Here is a 25,670-nt window from a genome sequence, read left to right as displayed (position 1 = left end):
GAAGTGTCTGTTCATATCCTTTGACCACTTTTGAATGCGTTTGTTTTTTTCTTGTAAATCTGTTTTAGTTCTTTGTCGATTCTGGATATCAGCCCTTTGTCAGACGGGTATATTGCAAAAATTTTTTTCTCATTCTGTTGGTTGCTGATTCACTCTAATGACTCTGTTTTTTGCTGTGCAGAAGCTGTGAAGTTTGATTAGGTCCCATTTGTCTCTTTTGGCTTTTGTTGCCAATGCTTTTGGTGTTTTAGTCATGAAGTCCTTGCCTGTGCCTATGTACTGAATAGTTTTGCCTAGGTTTTCTTCTAGGGTTTTTATGGTGTTAGGTCTTATGCTTAAGTCTTTAATCCATCTGGAGTTAAGTTTAGTGTAAGGTGTCAGGAAGGGGTCCAGTTTCTGCTTTCTATACATAGCTAGCCAGTTTTCCCAGCACCATTTATTAAACAGGGAATCCTTTCTGCTTTGCTTGTTTTTGTCAGGTTTGTCAAAGATCAGGTGGTTATAGATGTGTGGCATTGCCTCCTAGACCTCTGTTCTGTTCCATTGGTCTATATCTCTGTTTTGGTACCAGTACCATGCTGTTTTGATTACTGTAGCCTTGTAGTATAGTTTGAAGTCCGATAGGGTGATGCCACCAGCTTTGTTCTTTCTGCTTAGAATTGACTTAGCTACGTGGGCTCTCTTTTGGTTCCATATGAAGTTCAAGGTGGTTTTTTCCAGTTCTGTGAAGAAGGTCATTGGTAGATTGATGGGGATAGCATTGAATCTGTAAATTACTTTGGGCAGTATGGCCATTTTCATGATACTGATTCTTCCTACCCATGAGCATGGAATGTTTCTCCATCTGTTCATGTCCTCTCTTATTTCCTTGAGCAGTGGTTTGTAGTTCTCCTTGAAGAGGTCCTTTACATCCTTTGTTAGTTGTATTACTAGGTATTTTATTCTCTTTGTAGCAATTGTGAATGGCAGTTCATTCTAGGATTTTGCTCTGTTTAAGTCTGTTATTGGTGTATAGCAATGCTTCTGATTTTTTGCACATTGATTTTGTATCCTAAGACTTTGCTGAAGTTGCTTATCAGTTTCAGGAGATTTTGGGCTGAGATGAAGGGGTCTCTAAATATATAATCATGTTGTCTGCAAATAGAGACAATTTGACTTCCTTCTTTCCTAACTGAATACTCTTTATTTCTTTTACTTGCCTGATTGCTCTGGCTAGAACTTCCAACGCTATATTGAATAGGAAAGGGAATGCTTCCAGTTTTTGCCTATTCAATATGATGTTGGCTGTGGGTTTATCGTAAACAGCTTTTATTATTTTGAGATACGTTCCGTTGATACCTAGTTTACTGAGAGTTTTTAGCATAAAGGGCTGTCGAAGGCCTTCTCTGCATCTATTGAGATAATCATGTGGTTTTTGTCTTTGGTTCTGTTTATGTGGTGAATTATGTTCATAGACTTGTGTATGTTGAACTAGCCTTGCATCCCCGGGATGAAGCCTACTTGATCATGATGGATAAGCCTTTTGATGTGCTGTTGCAATCGGTTTGCTAGTATTTTACTGAAGGTATTTGCATCTATGTTCATCATGGATATTGGCCTGAGGTTTTCTTTTCTTGTGGAGTATCTGCTGGGTTTTGGCATCAGGATGATGTTGGTCTCATAAAAGGATTTGGGAAGGATTCTCTCTTTTTAGATTGTTTGGAATAGTTTCAGAAGGAGTGGTACCACCTCCTCTTTGTATGTCTGGTAGAATTCTGCTGTAAACCCAACTAGACCTGAGCTTTTTTTGTTGGTAAGCTATTAATTGCTGCCTCAACTTCAGCCCTAGTTACTGGTCTATTCCGGTTTCGACTTCTTCCTGGTTTAGGTTTGGGAGGATGCAAGTGTCCAGGAATTTATCCATTTCTTCCAGGTTTACTGGCTTATGTACAGAGTTGTTTGTAATAATCTCTGATGGTGGTTTGTATTTCTGTGGAATCTGTGGCGATATCCCCTTTATCGTTTTTTATTGCATCTATTTGATTCTTCTCTCTTTTCCATTAATCTGGCTTATGGTCAGTCTATATTGTTGATCTTCTCAAAAACGCAGCTCCTCGATTTACTGACTTTTTGAAGGGTTTTTTGTGTCTCTATCTCCTTCAGTTCTGCTCTGATCTTAGTTATTTCTTGTCTTCTGCTAACTTTGAGTTTTTTTTATCTTGCTCCTCTAGCTCTTTCAATTTTGATGACAGGGTGTTGATTTTAGATCTTTCCTTGCTTCTCATGTGGGCATTTATTGCCATAAATTTTCCGCTAGACGCTGCTTTAAATGTGTCCCAGAGATTCTGATATGTTGTGTCTTCGTTCTTGTTGGCTTCAAAGAACATCTCTATTTCTTCCTTCATTTCATTGTTTATCCAGTCAACATTCAAGACCCAGTTGTTCACTTTCCATGAAGTTGTGTGGTTCTAAATTATTTTCTGAATTCTGATTTTTAATTTGATTGCACTGTGGTCTGAGAGACTGTTTATGATTTCCATTATTTTGCATTTGCTGAGGAGTGATTTACTTCCAATTATGTGGTCAATTTTAGAGTAGGTGCGATGTGGTGCTGAGAAGAATGTATATTCTGTGGATTTGGGATGGAGAGTTCTGTAAATGTCTATTAGGTTTGCTTGGTCCAGGTCTGAGTTCAAGTCCTGGATATCCGTGTTAATTTTGTATTATTGATCTGTCTAATATTGACAGTGGAGTGTTAATGTCTCCCAGTATTACTGTGTGGGAGTCTAAGTCTCTTTGTAGGTCATTAAGAACTTGCTTTATGTATCTGGGTGCTCCCGTATTGGGTGAGTATATATTTAGGATTGTTAGCTCTTCTTGTTGCATTCTTTTGCCATTATGTAATGCCCTTCTTTGTCTCTTTTGATCTTTGTTGGTTTTAAAGTCCATTTTATCAAAGACTAGGATTGCAACTCCTGCTTTTGTTTGCTCTCCCTTTGCTTGATAAATCTTCCTCCATCCTTATATTTTGAGCCTATGTGTATCCTTGCATGTGAGATGGGTTTCTTTCTTGGATACAGCACAACGATGGGTTTTGACTTTTTATCTAGTTTGACAGTCTGTGTCTTTTGATTGGGCCATTTAGCCCATTTACATTTAAGGTTAATACTGTTTTGTGTGAATTTTATCCTGCCATTTTGATGTTAGCTGGCTGTTTTGCCCATTAGTTGATGCAGTTTCTTCATTGTGTCGATGCTTTTTACAATTTGGTATGTTTTTGCAGAGGCTGGTATGGTTGTTCCTTTCTATGTTTAGCGGTTCTTTCAGGAGCTCTTGTAAAGCAGGCCTGGTGGTGATGAAATCTCTGAGCAATTGCTTGTTCGTAAAGGATTTTATTTCTCCTTCACTTATGGAGCTTAGTTGGGATGGATATGAAATTCTAGGTTGATAGTTCTTCTCTTTAAGAATGCTGAATATTGGTCCCCAATCTCTTCTGGCTTGTAGGGTTTCTGCTGAGAGATCTGCTGTGAGTCTGATGGGCTTCCCTTTGTGGGTAACCCAACCTTTCTCTCTGGTTGTCCTTAGCATGGTTTCCTTCATTTCATCCCTGGAGAATCTGACGATTATGTGCCTTGGGGGTTGCTCTTTTTGAGGAATATCTTTGTGCTGTTCTCTGTATTTCCTGGGCTTGAATATTGGCCTGCCTTGCTAGGTTGGGGAAGTTCTCCTGGATAATATCCTGAAGACCGTTTTCCAGTTTGGATTCATTCTCTCCATCACATTCAGGTATACCTATCAAACGCAGATCAGGTCTTTTCACATAATCCTATATTTCTTTGAGGCTTTGTTCATTTCTTTTTACCCTTTTTTCTCTAATCTTGCCTTTTCATTTTATTTCATTGAATTTATCTTCAATCTCTGATATCCTTTCTTCTGCTTGGTTGATTCAGCTATTGAAACTTGCATATGCCTCATGAAGTTCTCATGTTGCATTTTTCAGCTCCATCAATTCATTTTTATTCCTCTCTAAGCTGTTCATTCTTGTTAGCATTTCGTCAAACCTTTTCTCAAGGTTCTTAGTTTCTTTGCATTTGGTTAGAACATGTTCTTTTAGCTCAGAGAAGTTTCTTATTACCCACCCTCTGAAGACTGTTTATGTCAATTCATCAGCCTTGTTCTCCATCCAGCCCTGTACCTTTGCTGGTGAGGGGTTGTGATCCCTTGGAGGAGAAGCGTTCTGGTTTTGGGTGTTTTCATCCTTTTTGCGCTGGTTTCTTCCCATCTTTGTGGATTTACCTACCTGCGGTCTTTGTAGTTGGTGACTTTCAGATGGGGTCTCTGAGTGGACATCCTATTTGTTGATGATGAAGTTATTTCTTTTTCTCAGTTTTCCTTCTAACAGTCAGGCCCCTCTACTGTAGCACTGCTGGAGGTCCACTCCAGTCCCTGCTTGCCTGGGGATCACCTGCAGTGGCTGCAGAACAGTAGGGGTTGCTACCAGTTTCTTCTGCTATCTTTGTCCCAGAAGGATACTCGCCAGATGTCAGCCTTAGCTCTCCTTTATGAGGTGACTCTTTGGATATACAGGTGTTGGGGAGCTGCTTGAGGAGACAGTCTGTCCGTTACAGGAGCTCATGTGCTGAGCTGTGAGCTCTGTTGTTCCATTCAGAGCTGCTGGGCAGGTACGTTTAAGTCTGCTGTAGCAGAACTCATAACTGCCCTTTTTTCCAGGTGCTCTGTCCCAGGAAGGTGGGGCTTTATTTATAAGTTCCTGTCATGCTACTGCCTTTTTTCAGAGTTGTCCTTCCCAGCAAGGAGGTAGCCTAGTCACAGTCTGCCAGCAGAGGCGTTGCTGAGTTGCCATGGGCTCTGCCCAACTGCTGTGTGAACATCCTTGCAGTTTTGTTTAAAGGGGTATAGTTAGAAATGCCTCGGTAATGGCGGTCTGCCTCAGTAATGGCAGGCTGTCTCTGTAATGGCAGACTGCCTCGGTAATGGCGGACTGCCTCGGTAATGGCGGACTGCCTCGGTAACGGTGGACTGCCTCGGTAATGGCGGGCTGCCTTGGTGGTGGTGGACTGCCTCGGTAATGGCAGACATCCTTCCCCCCACAGAGCTGGACCATCCCGGGTCCAGCTGTGCTTGCCGTGAAACTCTCAATTCAGAGTGTTTCGATTGCTGGTCTTTGTGGGGGTGGGACCGGCTGAGCCAGATCACCTGGCTCCCTGTTTCAGCCCCCTTTTTTTCAGTTGAACAGGCGACTCTGTCTCTCAGGTGTTCCACTCGCCAGTTGAAACAGTGCCCAGATTTGTGTGAGTTTTTGTGCGGAGACCCGCTACACTGGCTGAAACAGCCATGCCAGCAACTCGTGGCACTTTTTCACCAGGAAATCTCCTAGTCTGTGGGCAGTAAAAATTCGTTTGGAAATGCAGTGATTACTCACCCTCTGCGTTTTCACTGGGAACTGCAATCCAGAGCTGTTCCTATTTGGCCATCTTGGATCTCTTCTCATACATCAGTTTTTTAAAAAGCATTTTATTTTTAAAAATCTTTGTGTGTGAGAGAGTGAGTGTGTATGAGTGTGTATGTTCATGTGTGTTGGGCAGCAGGAAAGACAGAGTACCACATTTTTAATATACTTGACATTTGGGTCTAGCTTGAGGATAGCTCAAAAGATAGTGACAACCAGAATATATCTACTTATAGACAAAAAAGCACATACTTCTTTAATTTCAAACTTGAGTAGAAGATTAATGAGCTCCTCATTTGGGACCTCTGCAGCTTTTTTAAGTTCTGATCCTTTCATACTTTTACCAGTCTGTGGTTCTCCATCTTCAGCATCAAAATACTCATCATCAGACTCTAAAGGGAAAAGATATTTATTTGATCTGGGACAATGTACGTTGAAAACTGCATAAAACACTCAAATCTAAGTCTCCAAAAAGGGAAATTCATTTATTAGATATAATCTTCTATTTATCATCAGAATAGCTGCCTTTTTTAAACTTCCACCAAGGAACTCAACCTGACATGTAATAATCACATCAAAAGTCAAGGTCAGGCGCAATGGCTCACGCCTGTAATCTCAACACTTTGGGAGGCTGAGGTGGGCAGATCATAACGTCAGGAGTTTGAGACCAGCCTGGACAACATGGTGAAACCCCGTCTCTACTAAAAATACAAAAAAAAAAAAAAATATTAGCCAGGCATGGTGGCAGGCGCCTATAATCCCATCAGCTACTCAGGAGGCTGATGCAAGAGAACTGCTTGAACCCAGGAGGCAGATTTTGCAGTGAGCCATGATTGGCCATTGCACTCCAGCCTGGGTGACAAGAGCAAGACTCCCATCTCCAAAAATAAGTAAATAGATTTGATTTAGTTAAATTAAATAGCACTATGTTCTTTTCTTCAATGATTCTGTTTTTCACTTTAATTCATTCATTCAATATTAAACAAAATATTTATTGGGCATTATCTACCATGTATCAGGCTGTGCCAGCCGCTAAGGATACCAGAATGACCAGGATAGACACAGTCCTGTCCTGATGAAGCTTACATTCTAGTTCCAAATTAAAACAGATCAATTAGGTCAGAGATAGAGAAAAAGTTCATATAGAGATTGGGGCCAAAAAAAGTAGCTTATTTAGAATCTTATGCATTGTCAACTACAAAAAAAAAAAAAAATCCCTTCATTTATCCAATGAAGACAGAAACTTGGGCTTCAAGAAGAGAAAAGACTCAGTCACACTAATGTGGCACAACTAGAACTAAAACCAGTAAATTACTATAGCACTTTCAGAATGCCCTTATTTTCTGAAAATGTTATCACTGTATAACAATGTATAGGCTTAATTTAGTAGAGAAAGAGTATTTTACTCTCCTTACCTGATTCCACAGCATCTAGCAACAGTGAAGTACCAAGTAGACCTTTTGTCCCGCCTGAAATAATAGGAATTGAGGATACCTAGCAAAGAATATAAAAAGTTTTCTTAAAAAGAATGATTTAGCAGGATTAAATGTCATAAATGAGAGAAAGACTAAAAAGTAACAGAGGATAAAGAGATATGGAAAGACACATACACACAATATAACACAATATACGAATCTTCCAACAAGACATATTGTGCAATCAACTAATAGTTAACTAGAATTACAAATTATTAAGTCTACCTCCCACATTTACAAGGACAAAACTAAAGCGTAGCTCCAGTAAGTTACTCTATTAATACTGCATATCATTTACATTCTGTCTATTACAATATTAAAGTACATCTTTTTTAGAGGTCCCTGGCACATGGTACCACCATCAGCTGGCTTTATCAAATTTCATTTCAAAGTAGAAATCCAACATTTCTACTGTATAAAGATCAATTCCAATTAAAGTGACCTACAACTTTTAGGTCTTAACATATAGGGAAATTTTATACCAAGTGTTTCATTTGCAAGATTCTAAAGAAGATTTTTGTTTGTTTTTTTCTCCTCTAGCTTTATTTAAAACACATTTTATAAATCTGAAAGACATTTTACTTTCATTTCTGTACTTTTGGTCCTTTCACTTATAAACCCTGCGCTGAAACAGACTTTTCACCACTACTCTAAAACGATGATAAAAATAGATTTACAAATTTTATTTTCTCTATTTACCTGTCTCTCTGGAGACTGGGCTGATGATTTCTGTGGCAAAGGTATACTGTTCATCAAACATAGCACATCTTTCATCTTCTGGTCAGAAATTCTAACATGCATCAAAGGAAGTCCTCCTGATACTTTAAATCTAAAAGTACAATTCAGTGGTAAGGTTTTAAGTCCGCATCTCAATATTACAGACGAAGGAAAGAATTGCATTAATATAATTAGATTAAAACATGTCAAAAGTTCAAACATGTTTTAATCTAATTACATTAAATGCCTCCTTTACAACACTGTCAAGAAATGTTAAACAGTGAGATGTAACTGGAGGCGTAGATGAAGAAGTTTGTTGTAATCCTTCTTTGCACCTTATTTTAAAGAATAAATGAAACATTTTTCTGGTTGCCTTTTTAAAAATTTAAAATGGAGGGGAAGAATAGAGGCAGGGCATTGTTAGGTTACTTCTGATGCTTCAGTGTTATGAATTCAACATATAGACTGACAGCCTAAATTAATGGTGGTGTGACACAGTTCTTTTTTTTTTTTTTCTTTTTTTTGAATCTGTTCAATTAAAATAAGAAGGTACAATGCAAGTTTTGTAGTCTGACTAGAGGGAGTCCACTTCAAGGACTGAAAGTAGGACTTTTACCTTAAAAAAAAACAACAACAAACAAAAACTATCACACAGGATGGATAAGAAGATTGGTTAAACAGTTTTGTGTAGATTTTTGGTGCTGAACTATGGCATGAGCCTTATAGATTGTAAAATAGAGATAGTTGGAGCTAACGTACAGAACTAAATTTTTTAAACTTTGCTATTAAATTCTGTGAAGTTTCAGCTATCTAAAATAACATACACAAATATGAAAAGTAATGTTTCCAATTGCAAGGTAATATGTAATGTAGTGTCTGTCTAATATGAACTAGTAGTATTTTGATTTGTGCAGTCATAATTTGTTAAAATGAATTCATTTTAACGTTCACTGATGCAGATTAATAATTTAAGTTCTGATTTAAAGAATGGTGGGAAAATGGTGCATGCAATACTTTTGCAAGTGTTGGGGAGATTGGTATGTTTTGAAAAGGGTAATTTAACTTTTGGGTGCCAGGAAATGGGTTTTCTCAAAGTCCACTGCCGGCAATGGGCAGGCCCGCCAAAACTGGCATAGAGCATTAATCATAGACCTTATTAACGGTGAGGTGAATAACTATGAAATAAAGTTTTAGAGAAATTAAAAAAAAGAAAAGAAATAGGAAGTTCTATGTTAGCTAAGTTTCCAGATAATTTCAACATATCCCTCTTAAGTAGCCAAACCTCTTTAACTTAACTAATTTTTATCAAAATCTTTCCAAACACAATTCTCTACCTTTCAAAACCAAAACACTACTTCCTGGTATCAAAGATCTCATATTATAAACATCAAAGAGTATTTACCCCATCACCTCTCTATCCCATTGCCTTGCTTTCTTTCTTTTATATATAGCAGTTGGCAGCACCAGACATACCACATTTATAGTTGTTTATTTCATGTCTACTCTGATTAAAATGTTAGCTCCATGAGGACATCTGTTTTACTCACTGCTGAATCACCATTGTGTTTTCATCAGTTGCTTACTTTTTGGCAGGTGCTTCTATTCTGTTTCCTACTCAATGTAATTGCCCCAGGTTTACTTGTCTCAATAGCTTTGTGGCAGCTCTATGCTGGTCATAAAGCTCTTTTTGGTTCTTGCTTACCTTTGGCTTCCTGACTAAACTGTGAACAGCTCAAGCTGACAGATGCCTAATTGCTAGATGCCATACTGGGGTATGTACAGTAAAGCACTATAGAGAGGGAAACATAAAGCACTAAATGCCTATATTGGAAAAAAACTAAGGTCTCAAATCAATGACCTCAGCTTCTACCTTAAAAAACTAGGACTGAAAAGCAAATACAATCTAGAATAAGCAAAAGAAAGAAATAATAAACATCAGAGTGGAAATCAGGGGGAAAAAAAGAAACAAAAAAAAAAGAAAATGGAAACCAATAGCTGGGTATCTCAGAAGATCAACAAAATTGATAAACCTCTCATCAGAGTGATCAAGAGAAAAAGAGAAAAGGCACAAATTACTAACATCAGGACTAAGAGAAATAACATCACTACAGATTCTTTGTGTATTACATGGGTAAGAGGAAAGCATTATGAACAGTTTTATGCCAATACATTCAACAACTAAGATGGACAAATTCCTTAACACAAAGAAACAATAACTCAAAACACTTGAAACACATAGATCATTCAAAAGAATAGATAATCTAGCCCTGTATCTATGAAAAAACATGAATTTGTAGTTAAATACCTCTCAAATAGAAAACTCCAGGACCACATGGCTTTACTGGAGAATTCTACCTAACATTTTAGGAAGAAATAATACCAATTCTACACAACATTTTCCAGAAAACTCAATGTATGAGGCCAACATTATCCTGATATCAAAACAAGAAAAGCACAAACCAATATCCCTCATTAACACAAATATAAAACTGTGTAACCAAATTTTGGCAAAACAAGTCCAAAAATATTTTAAAAGAATAATACATAAAGGTTGAGTATCCCTGATCAGAAATGGGGCAAGAAGTGTTTCAGATTTTGGATTTTTCCAGATTTTGGAATATTTGTATTACCTAATGATATATACTGCAGATAGGACCCAAGTCTAAACACAAAATTGATTCATGTTTCATTCATATCTTGTACACAGAGTCTGAAAGTAATTTTATATAAAATGTTTAATAATTTTGTGCAAGAAACAAAGCTTGTGTTAAGAACTTATGTGCAGAATTTTCCACATGTGACATCATGTTGAGTCTCAAAAAGTGTCAAATTTTGGAGCATTTCAAATTTCGGGTCTTTGGATTAGGATGTTCACCATTACCAAGCGAGCTTAATCTAGTAATGAAAAGTTGGTTTAATATCCACCTGATAAGGGTATCAGTGAACTACTGATACATATAACATAAATGAATCTCAAATTAATTACGCTGAATTAAAAATGTCAAACAAAAAAGTTAAAAGTCTATGATTCTATTTACGTAAAATTCTAGAAAATTCTAACATGTATATAGCATCAAAAAACAGACCAATGTTGTCCAGGGACTGGGAGAAGAGAATTTCCAGAAGAAAAGAAAAGAATACAAAGGGGAACAAGGTGACTTTTGGAGATAATGTGTTCATTATCTTGACTGTGATGATGGTTTCACAGCTATATAGCTAAGGTGATATTTATCCAATTGTAAACTTTAAATAGATGCAGTTATATTCAATAAAGCTGTTTTTAAAAACCAGCAAAAACATTTCATAACTGTGTACTTAAATTCAAAAATAATTTTCTATTTTTATGTCATTTTATTCTTCTCAGGATAATATGAGATTTCATTATCAAAAGAGCCTCTAATGTTTTTAAAGATTTTATTTCATTGATATTAAACATGGGATTACATTCATTCAAAAAATGGACCATCAACTTTTACAGAATGTAAAAGTTCAAATACTTCTGAAATAAGAGGTGATGTATAACTCAAACATACATTTCTTAAAAATTTATTTCTGCTGCAAGATAGAATAACCTTTATTTATTTCTGTCTCCCACATAAATCTATCTTTGCTTCCTTAAATTCTAGCAACTGATGCAGACATATTTCACCTGTTGATTTTCTAATATAAAAGAAGCTCATACATTACCTGGCCATTCTAATGTCTTTTTCTACCATGGCCTTGGCCAGCTCAACATGAATATCCATGGGTTGCAATATATGCATAGTTGATGGATGCTGAAATCGACACTTTTTCCAGTTTTCCTCTTTAAAAAATAATTTAAGATATTATTTACTGTTTTTACAAACAGCAGTCGAACATGGATAAAATATTATTTTTAATGAATACTATTTTAAATTATCAGTCTATGGAAAATCACTGTAAATTAATGCAAAGTCAATGATTACCAATTTTTACTTCTTTCAGCATATTAGTTAAATAACCTATGCTTTTTAAATACAAACTGACAGGATCAAAGACTGTGATATAAAATAATTCTGTTTGGAGAATGTTCACATAACATCTTCCATTTCAAAGTAAACAGAAAAAACAAAGCCCAGGATCTACTACCCCAATTCCAGAATTAGTGACCAAGGTTGATAATTACAGTGAAAAGAGGAAGAAAAGCAAGAAAAAATAAAAAAAGAGGTTTATGGTTAAAGTACAATATTTATACCAGCTTAGCACACAATTCCAAAGCAAAGATGAGTTTTATCAAAATTTCATGACCAAAAAAGTTTAATAATCACTTTTCTTCAAATAAGGTCCCAAAAAGAGATTTTCCTATAACCAACAGAGCCCTATGCAACCCTATCTTTATTGATGGCAATGACTGAACATCTTTTATCACTTATAATTCAATTATTTTTAAGTAAATACAAAAGAAAAGACAGTTTTAATGTTCTGTGTAAATACTCCAAGGAATCAACAGGCTCTTAATACATGAAAAGTATTATGTATTTACATTTTAATAAATCTCAACACTCCTACTAGAGTATAAACTCTACATGTAGAGACTATAACTGTGTCCTTCCCTCTAATGACCTATCACAAAGTGATATTATGATCAAGGATAATTAATATTTATTGCTTCTAAAAACTAAGTCTAAAAAAACCAAAAATATTTACTTAAACATAGAAAACACCAAAGCTTTTGGAAAATAATTAAGTCAATTACTTTAAGATATTAAGACTATGTCTACGATTTTGTAGATATACATTTCTCAGATATCTACAAAAATAGAAAGCATAATACTGGTAATACTATTGAAATGAAGACTAGGCTAATATAATATTTAATAATGAAGGCAGCAAGGATAATATTGAGTCATCCCAAAAGCATTAAGACAGAAAAATATGAATCAACTGCAATTTCCATTTTGTGTTCTAAGCAGTTTTATAGCCATATTATAAAAATACAGGCTATGAATAGACCCAGATTCAAATGGAGCTAGGTATCTTAAGATGACTAGCCAAATTTCCATTTCTGAGTGTTGCAGTAATTTACACTGATAGTGTCCTACATGGTTTCTTTAAGCGGCCAACAGAGTATGTGTGCAAAATGGTTGTCAGGGTTGATATAAAGGCACACATATATACACACATATATTACACAAACTACCCAATATAATTCCAAGATCCTAAAAGTTGAATAATGGTTTACCTGCTCTTGCAAAAAGTAGTTGTACATTTTTTATTTCAACATCAAACTTATCATATGCCTTATCCATTATTTCTTCCAGAGACGAATTAGTAGTCTTCTGTAAACCTTGATCTTTACTGTTGAGCTAAAACGAAGGAAAAATTTCAATGTTTTTCCTCCAAAACAGAAAAGCACATACATCAACACATTTTAGTTAGGTTTAAATCTTGCATTTAGTTAGTTAAAACCTAACAAACTGAAAATACTGCCTTTAATGAATAAGCATTTTGTTTAATCTTCAGATAATTATTTGTAAACAATGTATTAGGAATATAATATTTCAGCATACATCTCTATTAAAGTTGAGAAATAGGTGTTCAGCACATTTTTATGTTTAAGCTGTCTGCCTCAAATAACTTGTCTAGACGTACAACTACTCCTCTTCCTGGCTCTCAGGAGTTATTGCCACTTATAGTTCAGCTCCCCTACTTCCCCAACCTACACCCTTCACCATTAAATAGCAGCATTTTGTTCCTTCTCCACACTATATCACAGAAATAATTAGGCCACTATAATTCAGCTCCAATTAAGACTACCTTCCTCCCCTTCCCGGTGGAAGCAAAGATCAATTCAGGAGTATACAAGGGATCTTTACAAGTTGATGGAAAATGCCCATTATGAAAAAACTATAAATAAATTTCAAAACTGTTTTGCATCAAAAGAAACTTGTACTAACTTTTTATATCATGTCTGAACAGGATCAACTTTGAGTCACTAAGAAGATTAAGGCATCTGTTTGAAAATGGGTCCCCTATCGTAGCAACATAAATTCTGCTAAAATTAAAGCAAAAACAAACACCAAATTTATGCTGAAGCTTGTATGGAGGAATAAATCAGTAACGCTTTACAAAAAAATGTATAGGAACAGTGCCCCAAGGAAATCAGCAGTTTACAAATGGGTAACTAATTTTAAGAAGGGTCAACACAATTTTGAAGATGAAGCCCACCAGCGGCAGACCATGCACATCAATTTTCGAAGAAAAACGTAATCATGTTCATTCCCTAACCGAAGAGGATAGACGATTAACAGCAGAAACAATAGTCAACACCAGACTAGTTCCAGCCTACACAATTTGAACTGGTTCAGCCTACCCAATTCTGACTGAAAATTTAAAGTTGAGCAAATTAATCAACAGGATCCAAAACCATTGTGCTGATATCAGCTACAGACAAAGGCAGAGCTTTCAATGGAAATTTTTTAAAAGTATGGGATCAAGATCCAGAAACATTTCTTCAAAGAACTGTAATAATGGATGAAACATGGGCTGGTCATGGTGGCTCACATCTGTAATCCCAGTATGTTGGGAGGCCACAGTGGGCAGATCACTTGAGGTCAGGAGTTCAAGACCAGCCTGGCCAACATGGTGAAACCCTGACTCTACTAAAAATACAAAAATAAGCCAGGTGTAGTAGTGGGCACCTGTAATCCCAGCTATTCATGAAGCTGAGGCAAAAGAATCACTTGAATCCTGGAGGCGAAGGTTGCAGTGAGCCAAGCTAGTGCCACTGTACTCCAGCCTGGGCAAGAATGAGACGGTCTCAAAAAAAAAAAAAAAAAAAAAAAGAGAGATGAAACATGGCTCTACCAGGATGATCTTAAGGACAAACCACAATTAAACCAATGGTTACCAGGATGTGAAAGTGGTCTAAGTCAAAGCAGAAGTGGACCAGTTAAGAACAAAGGTCATGGCAACAGTTTTTGGGGATATTCCAGGCATTCTGCTTGTTCACTTTCTGAAGGGCCAAAGAACGACAGCATTTGCTTTCTATGAGAGTGTGCTGAGAAAGTCAGCCCATGTTTTAGCAGAAAAATACCCAGGAAATCTTCAACAGAGAGCCCTGCTTCACAACAACAATACACCTTCTGCTCATTCCTCTCATAAAATGAGGGCAGTTTTGTAAGATTTTCTGAGAAATAATTAGGCACCCACCTTATAGTCCTAATTTGCCTCCTCCTTTTTTTGGTTTCCTATTCTTAAAAAAAAATTTATAAACAGCACCCAATTTTCTTCAGTTAGTAATATAAAAAAGGCTACACTGACATGATTAAATTTCTAGGAGCCTCAATCCTTGAGCAATGGACTAAATGGCTAGTATCAACACTTACAAAAATGTCTTGAACTTGATGGATCTGATGCTGAGAAACAAAGCTTATAAGTTTTTTTTTTATCTTTTAATTCCATTTTTCCACAAACTTTTTGAAGTCCCCTCATATAACTGAAATCGTCACCTTTTACTGGAGGCTTGGATTTCCACGAGAATCAAAATCCAAAATCCAAAAGTACTCTTGCTCTACTTAGTTACTGACAGTGGTTTAACAAATATATATTCATATACATACAATTTCCTACTGTCAAAATATATATGCAACAAATAACAAGGTATAATTAAACTCTGGAAACTTTGAAAACTAGGAATGTTTCTTTCTAATTAGGAAAAGACAGAATCCAGTCCTTACTGTCAATTCACCTATCATTACAGAAAATTTGGAGGTGTTTTCTTTTAACAATCATAAAACATAAATAAAATACTCCAAGCTAGGCTTTAAAAACAGGCTAAAGGACCCGGATCCAAGATGACAGTTTAGGAACAGCACAGGATTACAGCTCCCAGTGAAAGCGCAGAGGGTGAGTGGACACCGCATTTCCAGATGGATTTTTATTGCCCACAGACCAGGAGATTCCCAGGCAGAGGAGCTCCACGGGTCGCCAGCGCAACTGTTTTGGCCACAATGGCCATTTTGGTCCCCACAGCTGTTTTCGCCCGCGCGGCTGCTTTGCGGCACCCCAGCACGGCAGTTCTCCGTACAAAATACAATGGTCCAGGTGCCCTTTTAGCTGGCAATTGGAGCCCGGGAAGGCGCAGTCGCCCATTCATCTGATTAAAAAGGGGTCTGAAACGGGAGCCAGGCCAGGAGATTCCCAGGCAAAAACAAACAACAAACAAACAAAAAGCCCCAGGAATCTCAGCTCTTAAGCCGGCGCAGGAGTTGCTGCAGGGGAAATCACATAGACCCAGGCACCTTTTCAACAGACGACTGGAACACCTGGGAGAGAGTCGACCATTCAACTAAAAATCAAAAGGCTCTGAGACAGGGAGCCAGGTGATCAGGCTCAGCTGGTCCCACCCCCACAAAAGAACAGCAATCTGAAACTCTTTGGATTGAGAGTTTCACAGCAAGCACAGCTGAACCCGGGACGATCCAGCACTGTGGGGGAGGGGCGTCCGCCATTGCCGAGGCACTCCACCACTTCGGAGGTAGTCCACCATTGCTGAGGCAGCCCTCCGTTGCCAAGGCAACCTGCCATTACAGCGAGAGCCCGCCATTACAGAGGCGGGCCACCAACGCTGAGACAGTACTAACTACACCCATATAAAAAAGAACTGCAGGGAAGTTCACATGACAGCTGGGCAGAGCCCACAGCAGCTCAGCAAAGCCTCTGCACGCAGACAGTGACTAGGCTGCCTCCTTGCTGGGCAGGGCAGCCCTGGAAAAAAAAAAAAAAAGGCAGCAGCACAACAGAAACTCATAAATAAAGCCCTAACTCCCTGGGACAGATCACCTTGGGGAGAAAAAAAAGGTGGTTATGAGTTCTACTGCAGCAGACCTAAACGTACCTACCCAGCAGCCCTGAATGAAAAACGGGGCTCACAACTCAGCACTTGAGCTCATGTAAAGGACAGACTGTCTCCTCAAGCAGCTCCCTGATCCCTGTATATCCAAAGAGCCACCTCATAAAGGAGAGATCAGACTGACATACAGCAGGTATACTTCTGGGACAAAGATAGCAGAAAAAGAAACTGGTAGCAACCTATACTGTTCTGCAGCTACTGCAGGTGATCCCCAGGCAAGCAGGGCCTGGAGTGGACCTTAGCAGCCCTACAGCAGAGGGGCCAGATTGTTAGAAGGAAAACTAAGAAACAAATAACTTCATTATCAACAAATTGGACGTCCACTCAGAAACCCAATCTGAAAGTCAGCAACTACAAAGACGACAGGTGGATAAATCCACAATGATGGGAAGAAACCAGCACAAAAACGATGAAAACACCCAAAACCAGAACACCTCTCCTCCTACAAGGGTTCACAACTCCTCACCAGCAAGGGAAAAAGGCTGGATGGAGAAGGAGTGTGATGAAATGACAGAATCAGATTTCAGAATGTGGGTGATAAGGAACTTCCGTGAGCTCAAAGAACATGTTCTAACCCAATGCAAAGAAACTAAGAACCTTGAAAAAAGATTTGACGAAATGCTAACGAGAATGGACAAATTAGAAAGGAATAAAAGTGAATGGATGGAGCTGAAAAACACAACATGAGAACTTCGCAAAGCATGCACAAGTTTCAACAGACAAATTGAGCAAGCAGAAGAAAGGATATCAGAGGTCGAAGATCAACTCAATGAAATAAAACAAGAAGGCGATTAGAGAAAAAGGGGTAAAAAGGAATGAACAAAGTCTCCAAAAAATGTAGGACTATGTGAAAAGACCTAATCTACGTTTGATAGGTGTACGTGAATGCGACAAAGAGAATGAATCCAAGCTGGAAAATACTCTTCAGGATATTATCCAGGAAAACTTCCCCAACCTAGCAAGGCAGGCAGACATTCAAGTCCAGGAAATACAGAGACCACCACAAAGATATTCGTCAAGAAGAGCCACCCCAAGGCACATAATCGTCAGATTCACCAGGGTTGAAATGAAGGAGAAAATACTAAGGGCAGCCAGAGAGAAAGGTTGGGTTACCCACAAAGGAAAGCCCATCAGACTCACAGCAGATCTCTCAGCAGAAACCCTACAAGCCAGAAGAGTGTGGGGGCCAATATTCAACATCCTTAAAGAAAAGAACTTTCAACCCAGAATCTCCTATCCAGCCAAACTAAGCTTCATAAGTGAAGGAAAAATAAAATCCTTTGCGAACAAGCAAGTACTCAGAGATTTCATCACCACCAGGCCTGCTTTACAAGAGCTCCTGAAAGAGGCTCTACACATAGAAAGGAAAACCAGTACCAGCCACTCCAAAAATAAACCAAATGGTAAAGAGCATCAACACGATGAAGAATCTATATCTACTAATGGGCAAAACAGCCAGCTAGCACCAAAATGGCAGTATCAAATTCACACATAACAATATTAACCATAAATGTAAATGGACTAAATGCCCCAATCAAAAGACAGAGACTGGCAAATTGTATAAAAAGCCAAAACCCATCAGTGTGCTGTATCCAGGAAACCCATCTCATATGCAAGGATACACAAAGGCTCAAAGTAAAGGGATGGTGGAAGATTTACCAAGCAAATGGAGAGGAAAAAAAGCAGGAGTTGCAATTCTCGTCTCTGATAAAATAGACTTTAAAGGAACAAAGATCAAAAGAGACAAAGAAGGACATTACATAATGGTAAAAGGATCAATGCAACAAGAAGACCTAACGATCCTAAATATATACGCACCCAATACAGGAGCACTCAGATACAAAAGGCAACTTCTTAATGACTTACAAAGAGACTAAGACTACTACACAATAATAGTGGGAGACTTTAACACCCCATTGTCAATATTAGACAGGTCAATCAGACAGAAAATTAACAAGGATATCCAGGAGTTGAACTCAGACCTGGAACAAGCAAACCTAATAGACATTTACAGAGCTCTCCACCTCAAATAAACAGAATATACATTCTTCTCAGCACCACATCACACCTACTCTAAAACTGACCACATAATTGGAAGCAAATCAATCCTCAGCAAATGCAAAAGAACAGAAATCATAACAAACTGTCTCTCAGACCGCAATGCAATCAAGGTAGAACTCAGAATTCAGAAACTAACTCAGAACCGCACAGCCTCATGGAAACTGAACAACTTGCTCTTGAATGCTGACTGGATAAACAATGAAATGAAGGCAGAAATAAAGACGTTCTTCGAAACCAACGAGAATGAAGACACAACATACCAGAATCTCTGGGACACATTTAAAGTGGTCTGTAGAGGAAAATATATAGCAATAAGTGCCCACATGAGAAGCAAGGAGAGATCAAAAATTGACACCCTATCGGCAAAATTGAAAGAGCTAGAGGAGCGAGATCAAAAATACTCAAAACCTAGCAGAAGACAAGAAATAGCTAAGATCAGAGCAGAACTGAAGGAGATAGAGACACAAAAAACCCTTCAAAAAATCAATAAATCCAGGAGGTGGTTTTTCAAAAAGATCAACAAAATAGACCACTAGCCAGATTAATATAAAAGAAAAGAGAGAATAACCAAATTGATGCAATAAAAATGATAAAGGGGAGATTACCACAGATTCCACAGAAATTCAAACCATCATCAGAGATTATTACAAATAACTCTATCATATAAACTAGTAAACCTGGAAGAAATGGATATATTCCTGGACACTTGCCTCCTCCCAAGCCTAAACCAGGAAGAAGTCGAAATCCTGAATAGACCAATAACAAGTTCTGAAGTTGAGGCAGCAATTAATAGCCTACCACCCAAAAAAAGCCCAGGTCCAGATGGGTTCACAGCCGAATTCTACCAGACATACAAAGAGGAGCTGGTACCATTCCTTCTGAAACTATTCCAAACAATCCAAAAAGAGGGAATCCTTCCCAAATCACTTTATGAGACCAACATCATCCTGATTCCAAAACCCGGCAGAGATTCAACAAGAAAAGAAAACTTCAGGCCAATATCCATGATGAACATAGACGCAAAAATCTTCAATAAAATCCTGGCAAACCGATTGCAACAGTACATCAAAAAGCTTATCCACCATGATCAAGTAGGATTCATCCCAGGGATGCAAGGCTGGTTCAACATATGCAAGTCCATAAACGTAATTCACCACATAAACAGAACCAAAGACAAAAAACACATGATTATCTCAATTGATGCACAGAAGGCCTTTGACAAAATTCAACAGCCCTTTATGCTAAAAACCCTCAATAAGCTAGGTATTGACGGAACGTATCTCAAAATAATAAAAGCTATTTATGACAAACCAACAGCCAATATCATACTGAATGGGCAAAAAATTGGAAGCATATCCTTTGAAATCTGGCACTAGACAAGGATGCCCTCTCTCACCACTCCTATTCAATATAATACTGGAAGTTCTATCCAGAGCAATCAGGCAAGAAAAAGAAATAAAGGGTATTCAAATAGGAAAGGAGGAAGTCGAATTGTCTCTATTTGCAGATGACATGATTGTATATCTAGAAGACCCCATCGTCACAGCCCAAAGTCACCTGAAACTGATAAGCAACTTCAGCAAAGTCTCAGGATACAAAATCAATGTGCAAAAATCACATGCATTGCTATATACCAATAACAGACTTAAAGAGAGCCAAATCAAGAATGAACTGCCATTCACAATTGCTACAGAGAATAAAATACCTAGGAATACAGCTAACATAAAGGACCTCTTCAAGGAGAACTACAAACCACTGCTCAACGAAATAAGAGAGGACACAAACAGATGGAGAAACATTCCATGTTCATGGTTAGGTAGAATCAATATCGTGAAAATGGCCATACTGCCCAAAGTAATTTACAGATTCAAGTTATCCCCATCAAGCTACCAATGACCTTCTTCACAGAACTGGAAAAAAACACCTGAAACTTCATATGGAACCAAAAGAGAGCCCACATAGTCAAGTCAATTCTAAGCTAAAAGAACAAAGCGGGAGGCATCACACTGCCGGACTTCAAACTATACTACAAGGCTACAGTAATCAAAACAGCATGGTACTGGTACCAAAACAGAGATATAAACCAATGGAACAGAACAGAGGCCTCAGAGACAACACAACACATCTACAACCATCGTATCTTTGACAAACCTGACAAAAACAAGCAATGGGGAAAGGATTCCCTGTTTAATACATGGTGTTGGGAAAACTGGCTAGCCATGTGCAGAAAGCAGGAACTGGACCCCTTTCTGACACCTCACACTTAAAATTAAGTCCAGATGGATTAAAGACTTAAACATAAGACCTAACACCATAAAAACCCTAGAAGAAAATCTAAGCAAAACCATTCAGGACATAGGCGTAGGCAAGGACTTCAAGACCAAAACACCAAAAGCATTGGCAACGAAAGCCAAAATAGACAAATGGGACCAAATCAAACTCCACAGCTTCTGCACAGCAAAAGAAACAGTCATTAGAGTGAATCGGCAACCAACAGAATGGGAAAAAATTTTTGCAGTCTACCCAACTACAAAGGGCTGATATCCAGAATTTACAAAGAACTAAAACAGATTTACAAGAAAAAAACAAACAAGTCCATTCAAAAGTAGGCAAAGGATATGAACAGATACTTTACAAAAGAAGACATACATGAGGCCAACAAACATATGAAAAAATGCTCATCATCACTGGTCATTACAGAAATGCAAGCAAATCAAAACTACATTGAGATACCATCTCACGCCAGTTAGAATGGTGATCATTAAAAAAATCTGGAGACAACAGATGCTGGAGAGGATGTGGAGAAATAGGAACACTTTTACACTGTTGGTGGGAGTGTAAATTAGTTCAACCATTGTTGAAGACAGTGTGGCGATTCCTCAAGGACCTAGAAATAGAAATTCCATTTGACCCAGCAATTCCATTACTGGGTATATATCCAAAGGATTATAAATTGTTCTACTATAAGGACACGTGCACACAAATGTTCATTGCTGCATAGTTTACAATAGCAAAGACCTGGAACTAACCCAAATGCCCATCAATGATAGACCAGACAGGGAAAATGTGGCACATATACACCATGGAATATTACGCAGTCATCAAAAACGATGAGTTTGTGTCCTTTGCAGGGACATGGATGAACCTGGAAGCCATCATTCTCAGCAAACTGACAAAGGAGCAGAAAATCAAACACCATGTGTTCTTACTCATAGGAGGGTGTTGAACAATGAGAACACATGGACACAGGGAGGGGAGCACTACACACTGGGGTATGTTGGAGGGAAACAGGGGAGGGGCAGAAACGGGTGGGGAGTTGGGGAGGATGGCATGGGGAGAAATGCTAGATATAGGTGATGGGGAGGAAGGCAGCAAATCACACTGCCACGTGTATACCTATGCAACAATCTTGCATGTTCTTCACACGTACCCCAAAACCTAAAATGCAATTAAAAAAAAAGAAAAAAAAGAAAAACAGGCTAAAAAAAATAAGTCTACATTTTGTTTAGTGAACTCTGAAGAAAAAAACAGCAAACTATTGGAGCGTGGGCTAGCAAGCCAGTCAAAAATGGGCAGACAAAAAAAATGCATATATACCTACCTGAAATGTACCAAAATCTAAAATCAGAAGATTTGACTTTTCATGGTGGAAACCTGTCTGTGGAACTATTAGATAAGAAGGCTTCAAATTTATCCTTAAATCAAGGACTTTTCGTGTTTCAATAATATGTGTAAGTCCTAAAAAAGGTAAGAAATAATCACAGATTAGATGGTCAAGTTGAAATATGTAATCATATTATTAACAACTAGAATAAGAATTTTACATGAAAAGAATTACAAAGGAGTATTAGTTTTTGTCAAAAATTAGATTCTCAATTCAGCATGTAAGGTGAAAATGGCTTACAATCAATGGGAAACAATCTTATTATAGCACATTATAGTAAACCTAACACAGCTAGTATTTTAAGGAACGGGATAAAATAGTTGGCTTGAGTTTAGAGGCCATGTTATACAAAAGAAAGTATCTTTCAAACTATATTCACACAGAGTGTGATGAAGAGTTTCTTGAGGACTGAGATGGAGGATTGTTTTTCCTCTCAAGCTCATTCTGAAGCATGAGTTCTTGACTGTAATGGAAGGCAGAATCATCTGTGCCTCATATTATGTTCTTTCTCACCCAGTCTAGCAGGTATATTTGTCTTTGAGTAAGCCATATCCACTCTATACTGTAATACAGTCTGAGTTTAAAATAAAGAAGAAAAGCAACGTAATATTTTGAATACAATGTTTACAGTAGAGTAGACAAAATTTTTAAAGCTTAGCTGATGCTAACGTAGACACTCAAATTCTTTACCTGTAGCTGTTCTCTCCTTAATTTCTTCCAGCTTCATCAATGTTGCTGATGTTATTTGCTCAAGATCCAACCCCTTATTTGACTGAAAGAATTCAACCACTGCATTGACAGTTTTCTGTAAGAAAAATTTTTTAATGTAACCAAGTTACACATAGTTCCTTCCATATTGTAAACTTTAAAGTTTCACCTCAATTCTAAACAGCTGTGACTTTGAACTGTGGAACTTCAAAGATACTCTGCTCTACTACATCTCCCTTTGGAGTGAAAGAGAATCTGGAGAAAAGAAAGGGCCTAAGCAAGCTTATAAATGTGCACTTATCATTAAGGTGTCAAGTATGTTCTACAGTGTCATATGGATGCTGCAGCAGATATTACCTCTAGTTTTAGCCTCCAATTAATCAGAAGGTGAAATGCCACTTCTCTACACTGTAATTAGATCCCCTTGCACTTTGAAGTTTAGAAAATTACGAGGAAGGAAGCCATTCAGCTCTTACCTACATGTCAAACTTAAACTTTAAAAAAGTCAGAGATTTTCCAGGATGAAAACAGTTCTGGAGACTGGTTGTTCAACAATGTGAATGTACTTAACACTGCTGAACTGTAAACTTAAAAATGGTTAAGATATTATATTGAGTTATATAAATTATACCACAATTAAAATTTTTAATTATAAAATATAATGAGTTCTGCAGTCTTTATATATTGCCCCTCCCACACACACACTGAATCTAGCTTTCAGTTGTAAAGTAAAATTAAGTAAGGGATCTCAACAAGCTGGGGCAAACCTGCAAGTGATGCAATGAATAGTGAACCATATCCATATTGCTGACTAACTTGAGATGGTGGATAAGACAGCCTGAACAAAAGGTAAAGCCATAGATACAGAACCTGAGCCAGCATTTCCCCACGTTAACAATATTTAAAATTCTTTTAATCACTCCTAAAGCTCTATGAATTTCTTCTAAACAATGAAAGAAAAGAGAAACTACACAAAAAAGAACTGGAGTAAGAAGTCAACGTACAACAATTTGGGTGTAGTTGGCAAATAAACAAGAATTTTTTCAACTATATTAGATTTTTAAAAATTCAACGTGAGCAAAGACAAATAAACCTTAGAGTAGGAAAAAATGTATAGCATATGAAAAAAATCAAAATTAGCTGCTGAACATGTACTGCTTTTCAAATAAGAAAAACCTATTAGGAAACTTACCTACTAAGTAAATAAATGTTAAATATGAAACAGGAGAAATTAAAAAGCCATTTGTCAGAAGTGTAAGATGATTTAAATAAAGAGTTACTTTTTCCTTGCACTTACAGCATCATAGATGACCTCCACAGGCTGAGACTGAACAATCAGACTCTGGTCAGCAGCACTATCCTCCGGATTGGTTTCAAACTCAATTTTAAGCAAAGATGATGTAGTATCACCAATGGAAGCCACAAGTGATGGTACAATATCCTGCTGTCTCAAACCTGTTATATACCAGTGTTCTAATTTTGCTTCTACCCTATAAACCAATGAAGAAAAAGGAAATAATACAGATAAGGTCTTTGTAATCTAATGGGCCAAAATACAAATTTCCCTTTAAAAACTTCTTTGAGAACCAGGACCACCCATGCACATTATTCAGAGCTGAAGCTCAACCTCCTTAGCCAGGTATTCAATTGCCCCCAAACAATGTTTTGCTGCTCTTGTTGTTTTAATTAATTCCTTTTCATCCACATGAAAAACTCACTTTAGCCAACTTCAGAATACTGTAAAAGTTGTGATCACTGTTGTATGAATAAAAGATTACACGACATGGATGAACTCCTCACCCTATTTCTACACCACCCTTAACACTCTCTTACTCCATCCTAGCTTCTTCTAGTCATTTCCATCAGGAGCCAAGGCCTTCTCCTAGCTCAGTTATTCTCTTCCACAACTAAGCTTGTGTAGCGTTAACTATGAGGCATTTAATCTTACAATACCTTCTCACCTTAGAGCTGTCTACTGTTATATAGTTCTTGAATTATTAATTTTTTTATATCTTTTCTTATCTACTTACATTTCTTGAAAACAAAAACTTGTACTTCTCCATAGCTTTCACAGTAGTGGGCCTATAAATTAAATACTATCAAATAAATATTCACAAACGTAAGGAGGGAAGGCAGAACAAATGATGAAGTACCCATACAGCTCCATAACAGAACAAAAGCAAATATAAAAAGACTCTCTTGACATATACAAGCAAAAGAAATTAAAGAAAAGCTAGCACTAATCATTTTTTAATACCGAAAAACACACCACATTTTTCGCCTAAAACTGTAGCTAGAAATAAAAATTGAAATAAGTTCTTAAAAACTTACTTAAGTGCTTGTGCTCCTGGACGCTGAGATACTTGAGTGCCCAGGCCAATTATCTGAATTTTTAGTATTTCTGGGATATTCTTGTTTTCTCTGATAGTAACAGAGGTGCTTACTAACTTCAGGGTCATTATATGGGCAACATACTATAGAGAAAGAATAAAATTAAAATTGTTAAAGTTTAAATAATTATTACTTTCTTTAATACTTTCCTCTTATTTAAATTTGCTGAATTATAACGCAACCTAACAAATAGAGCACAGTAGGTTCTGGCATCCATATGCTCACCATAAAGGAAATATTCTTCATTTACAAATTTATTCACTATAAATTAGAAAATTCAATATAAAATTGTCCACTTAAATAGGATACTTACAAAACACCTATAAATTC

General features: G+C 37.4%; 1 protein-coding gene across 8 annotated transcripts in view; it reads right to left on the bottom strand.

Moving 5' to 3' along the window:
• Positions 1-25,670, bottom strand: part of VPS13C (vacuolar protein sorting 13 homolog C) — a 197,652-nt gene that overhangs the window by 115,621 nt on the left and 56,361 nt on the right. For 7 of the 8 annotated variants that reach the window (XM_032297272.1, XM_032297269.1, XM_032297270.1 and 4 more), the window contains 9 exons: positions 25,281-25,423; positions 24,247-24,439; positions 22,932-23,046; positions 22,179-22,315; positions 12,845-12,968; positions 11,329-11,446; positions 7,624-7,753; positions 6,865-6,943; positions 5,702-5,841 (listed from right to left, as the gene is read on the bottom strand). In XM_032297272.1, coding sequence (XP_032153163.1) covers positions 5,702-5,841; positions 6,865-6,943; positions 7,624-7,753; positions 11,329-11,446; positions 12,845-12,968; positions 22,179-22,315; positions 22,932-23,046; positions 24,247-24,439; positions 25,281-25,423 — 1,179 coding nt within the window. Of the gene's footprint in view, positions 1-5,701; positions 5,842-6,864; positions 6,944-7,623; positions 7,754-11,328; positions 11,447-12,844; positions 12,969-14,303; positions 14,327-22,178; positions 22,316-22,931; positions 23,047-24,246; positions 24,440-25,280; positions 25,424-25,670 lie in introns of those variants that run through there. The other variant, XM_032297277.1, reaches the window with a different exon arrangement.

This window comes from Sapajus apella, unplaced genomic scaffold, assembly GCF_009761245.1.
Source record: "Sapajus apella isolate SASKATOON/1434 unplaced genomic scaffold, GSC_monkey_1.0 scaffold37, whole genome shotgun sequence".
Taxonomy (NCBI): domain Eukaryota; kingdom Metazoa; phylum Chordata; class Mammalia; order Primates; family Cebidae; genus Sapajus; species Sapajus apella.
The sequence above is the reverse complement of the archived record's forward strand: the minus strand, read 5'-3'. Positions and strand labels throughout refer to the sequence as shown.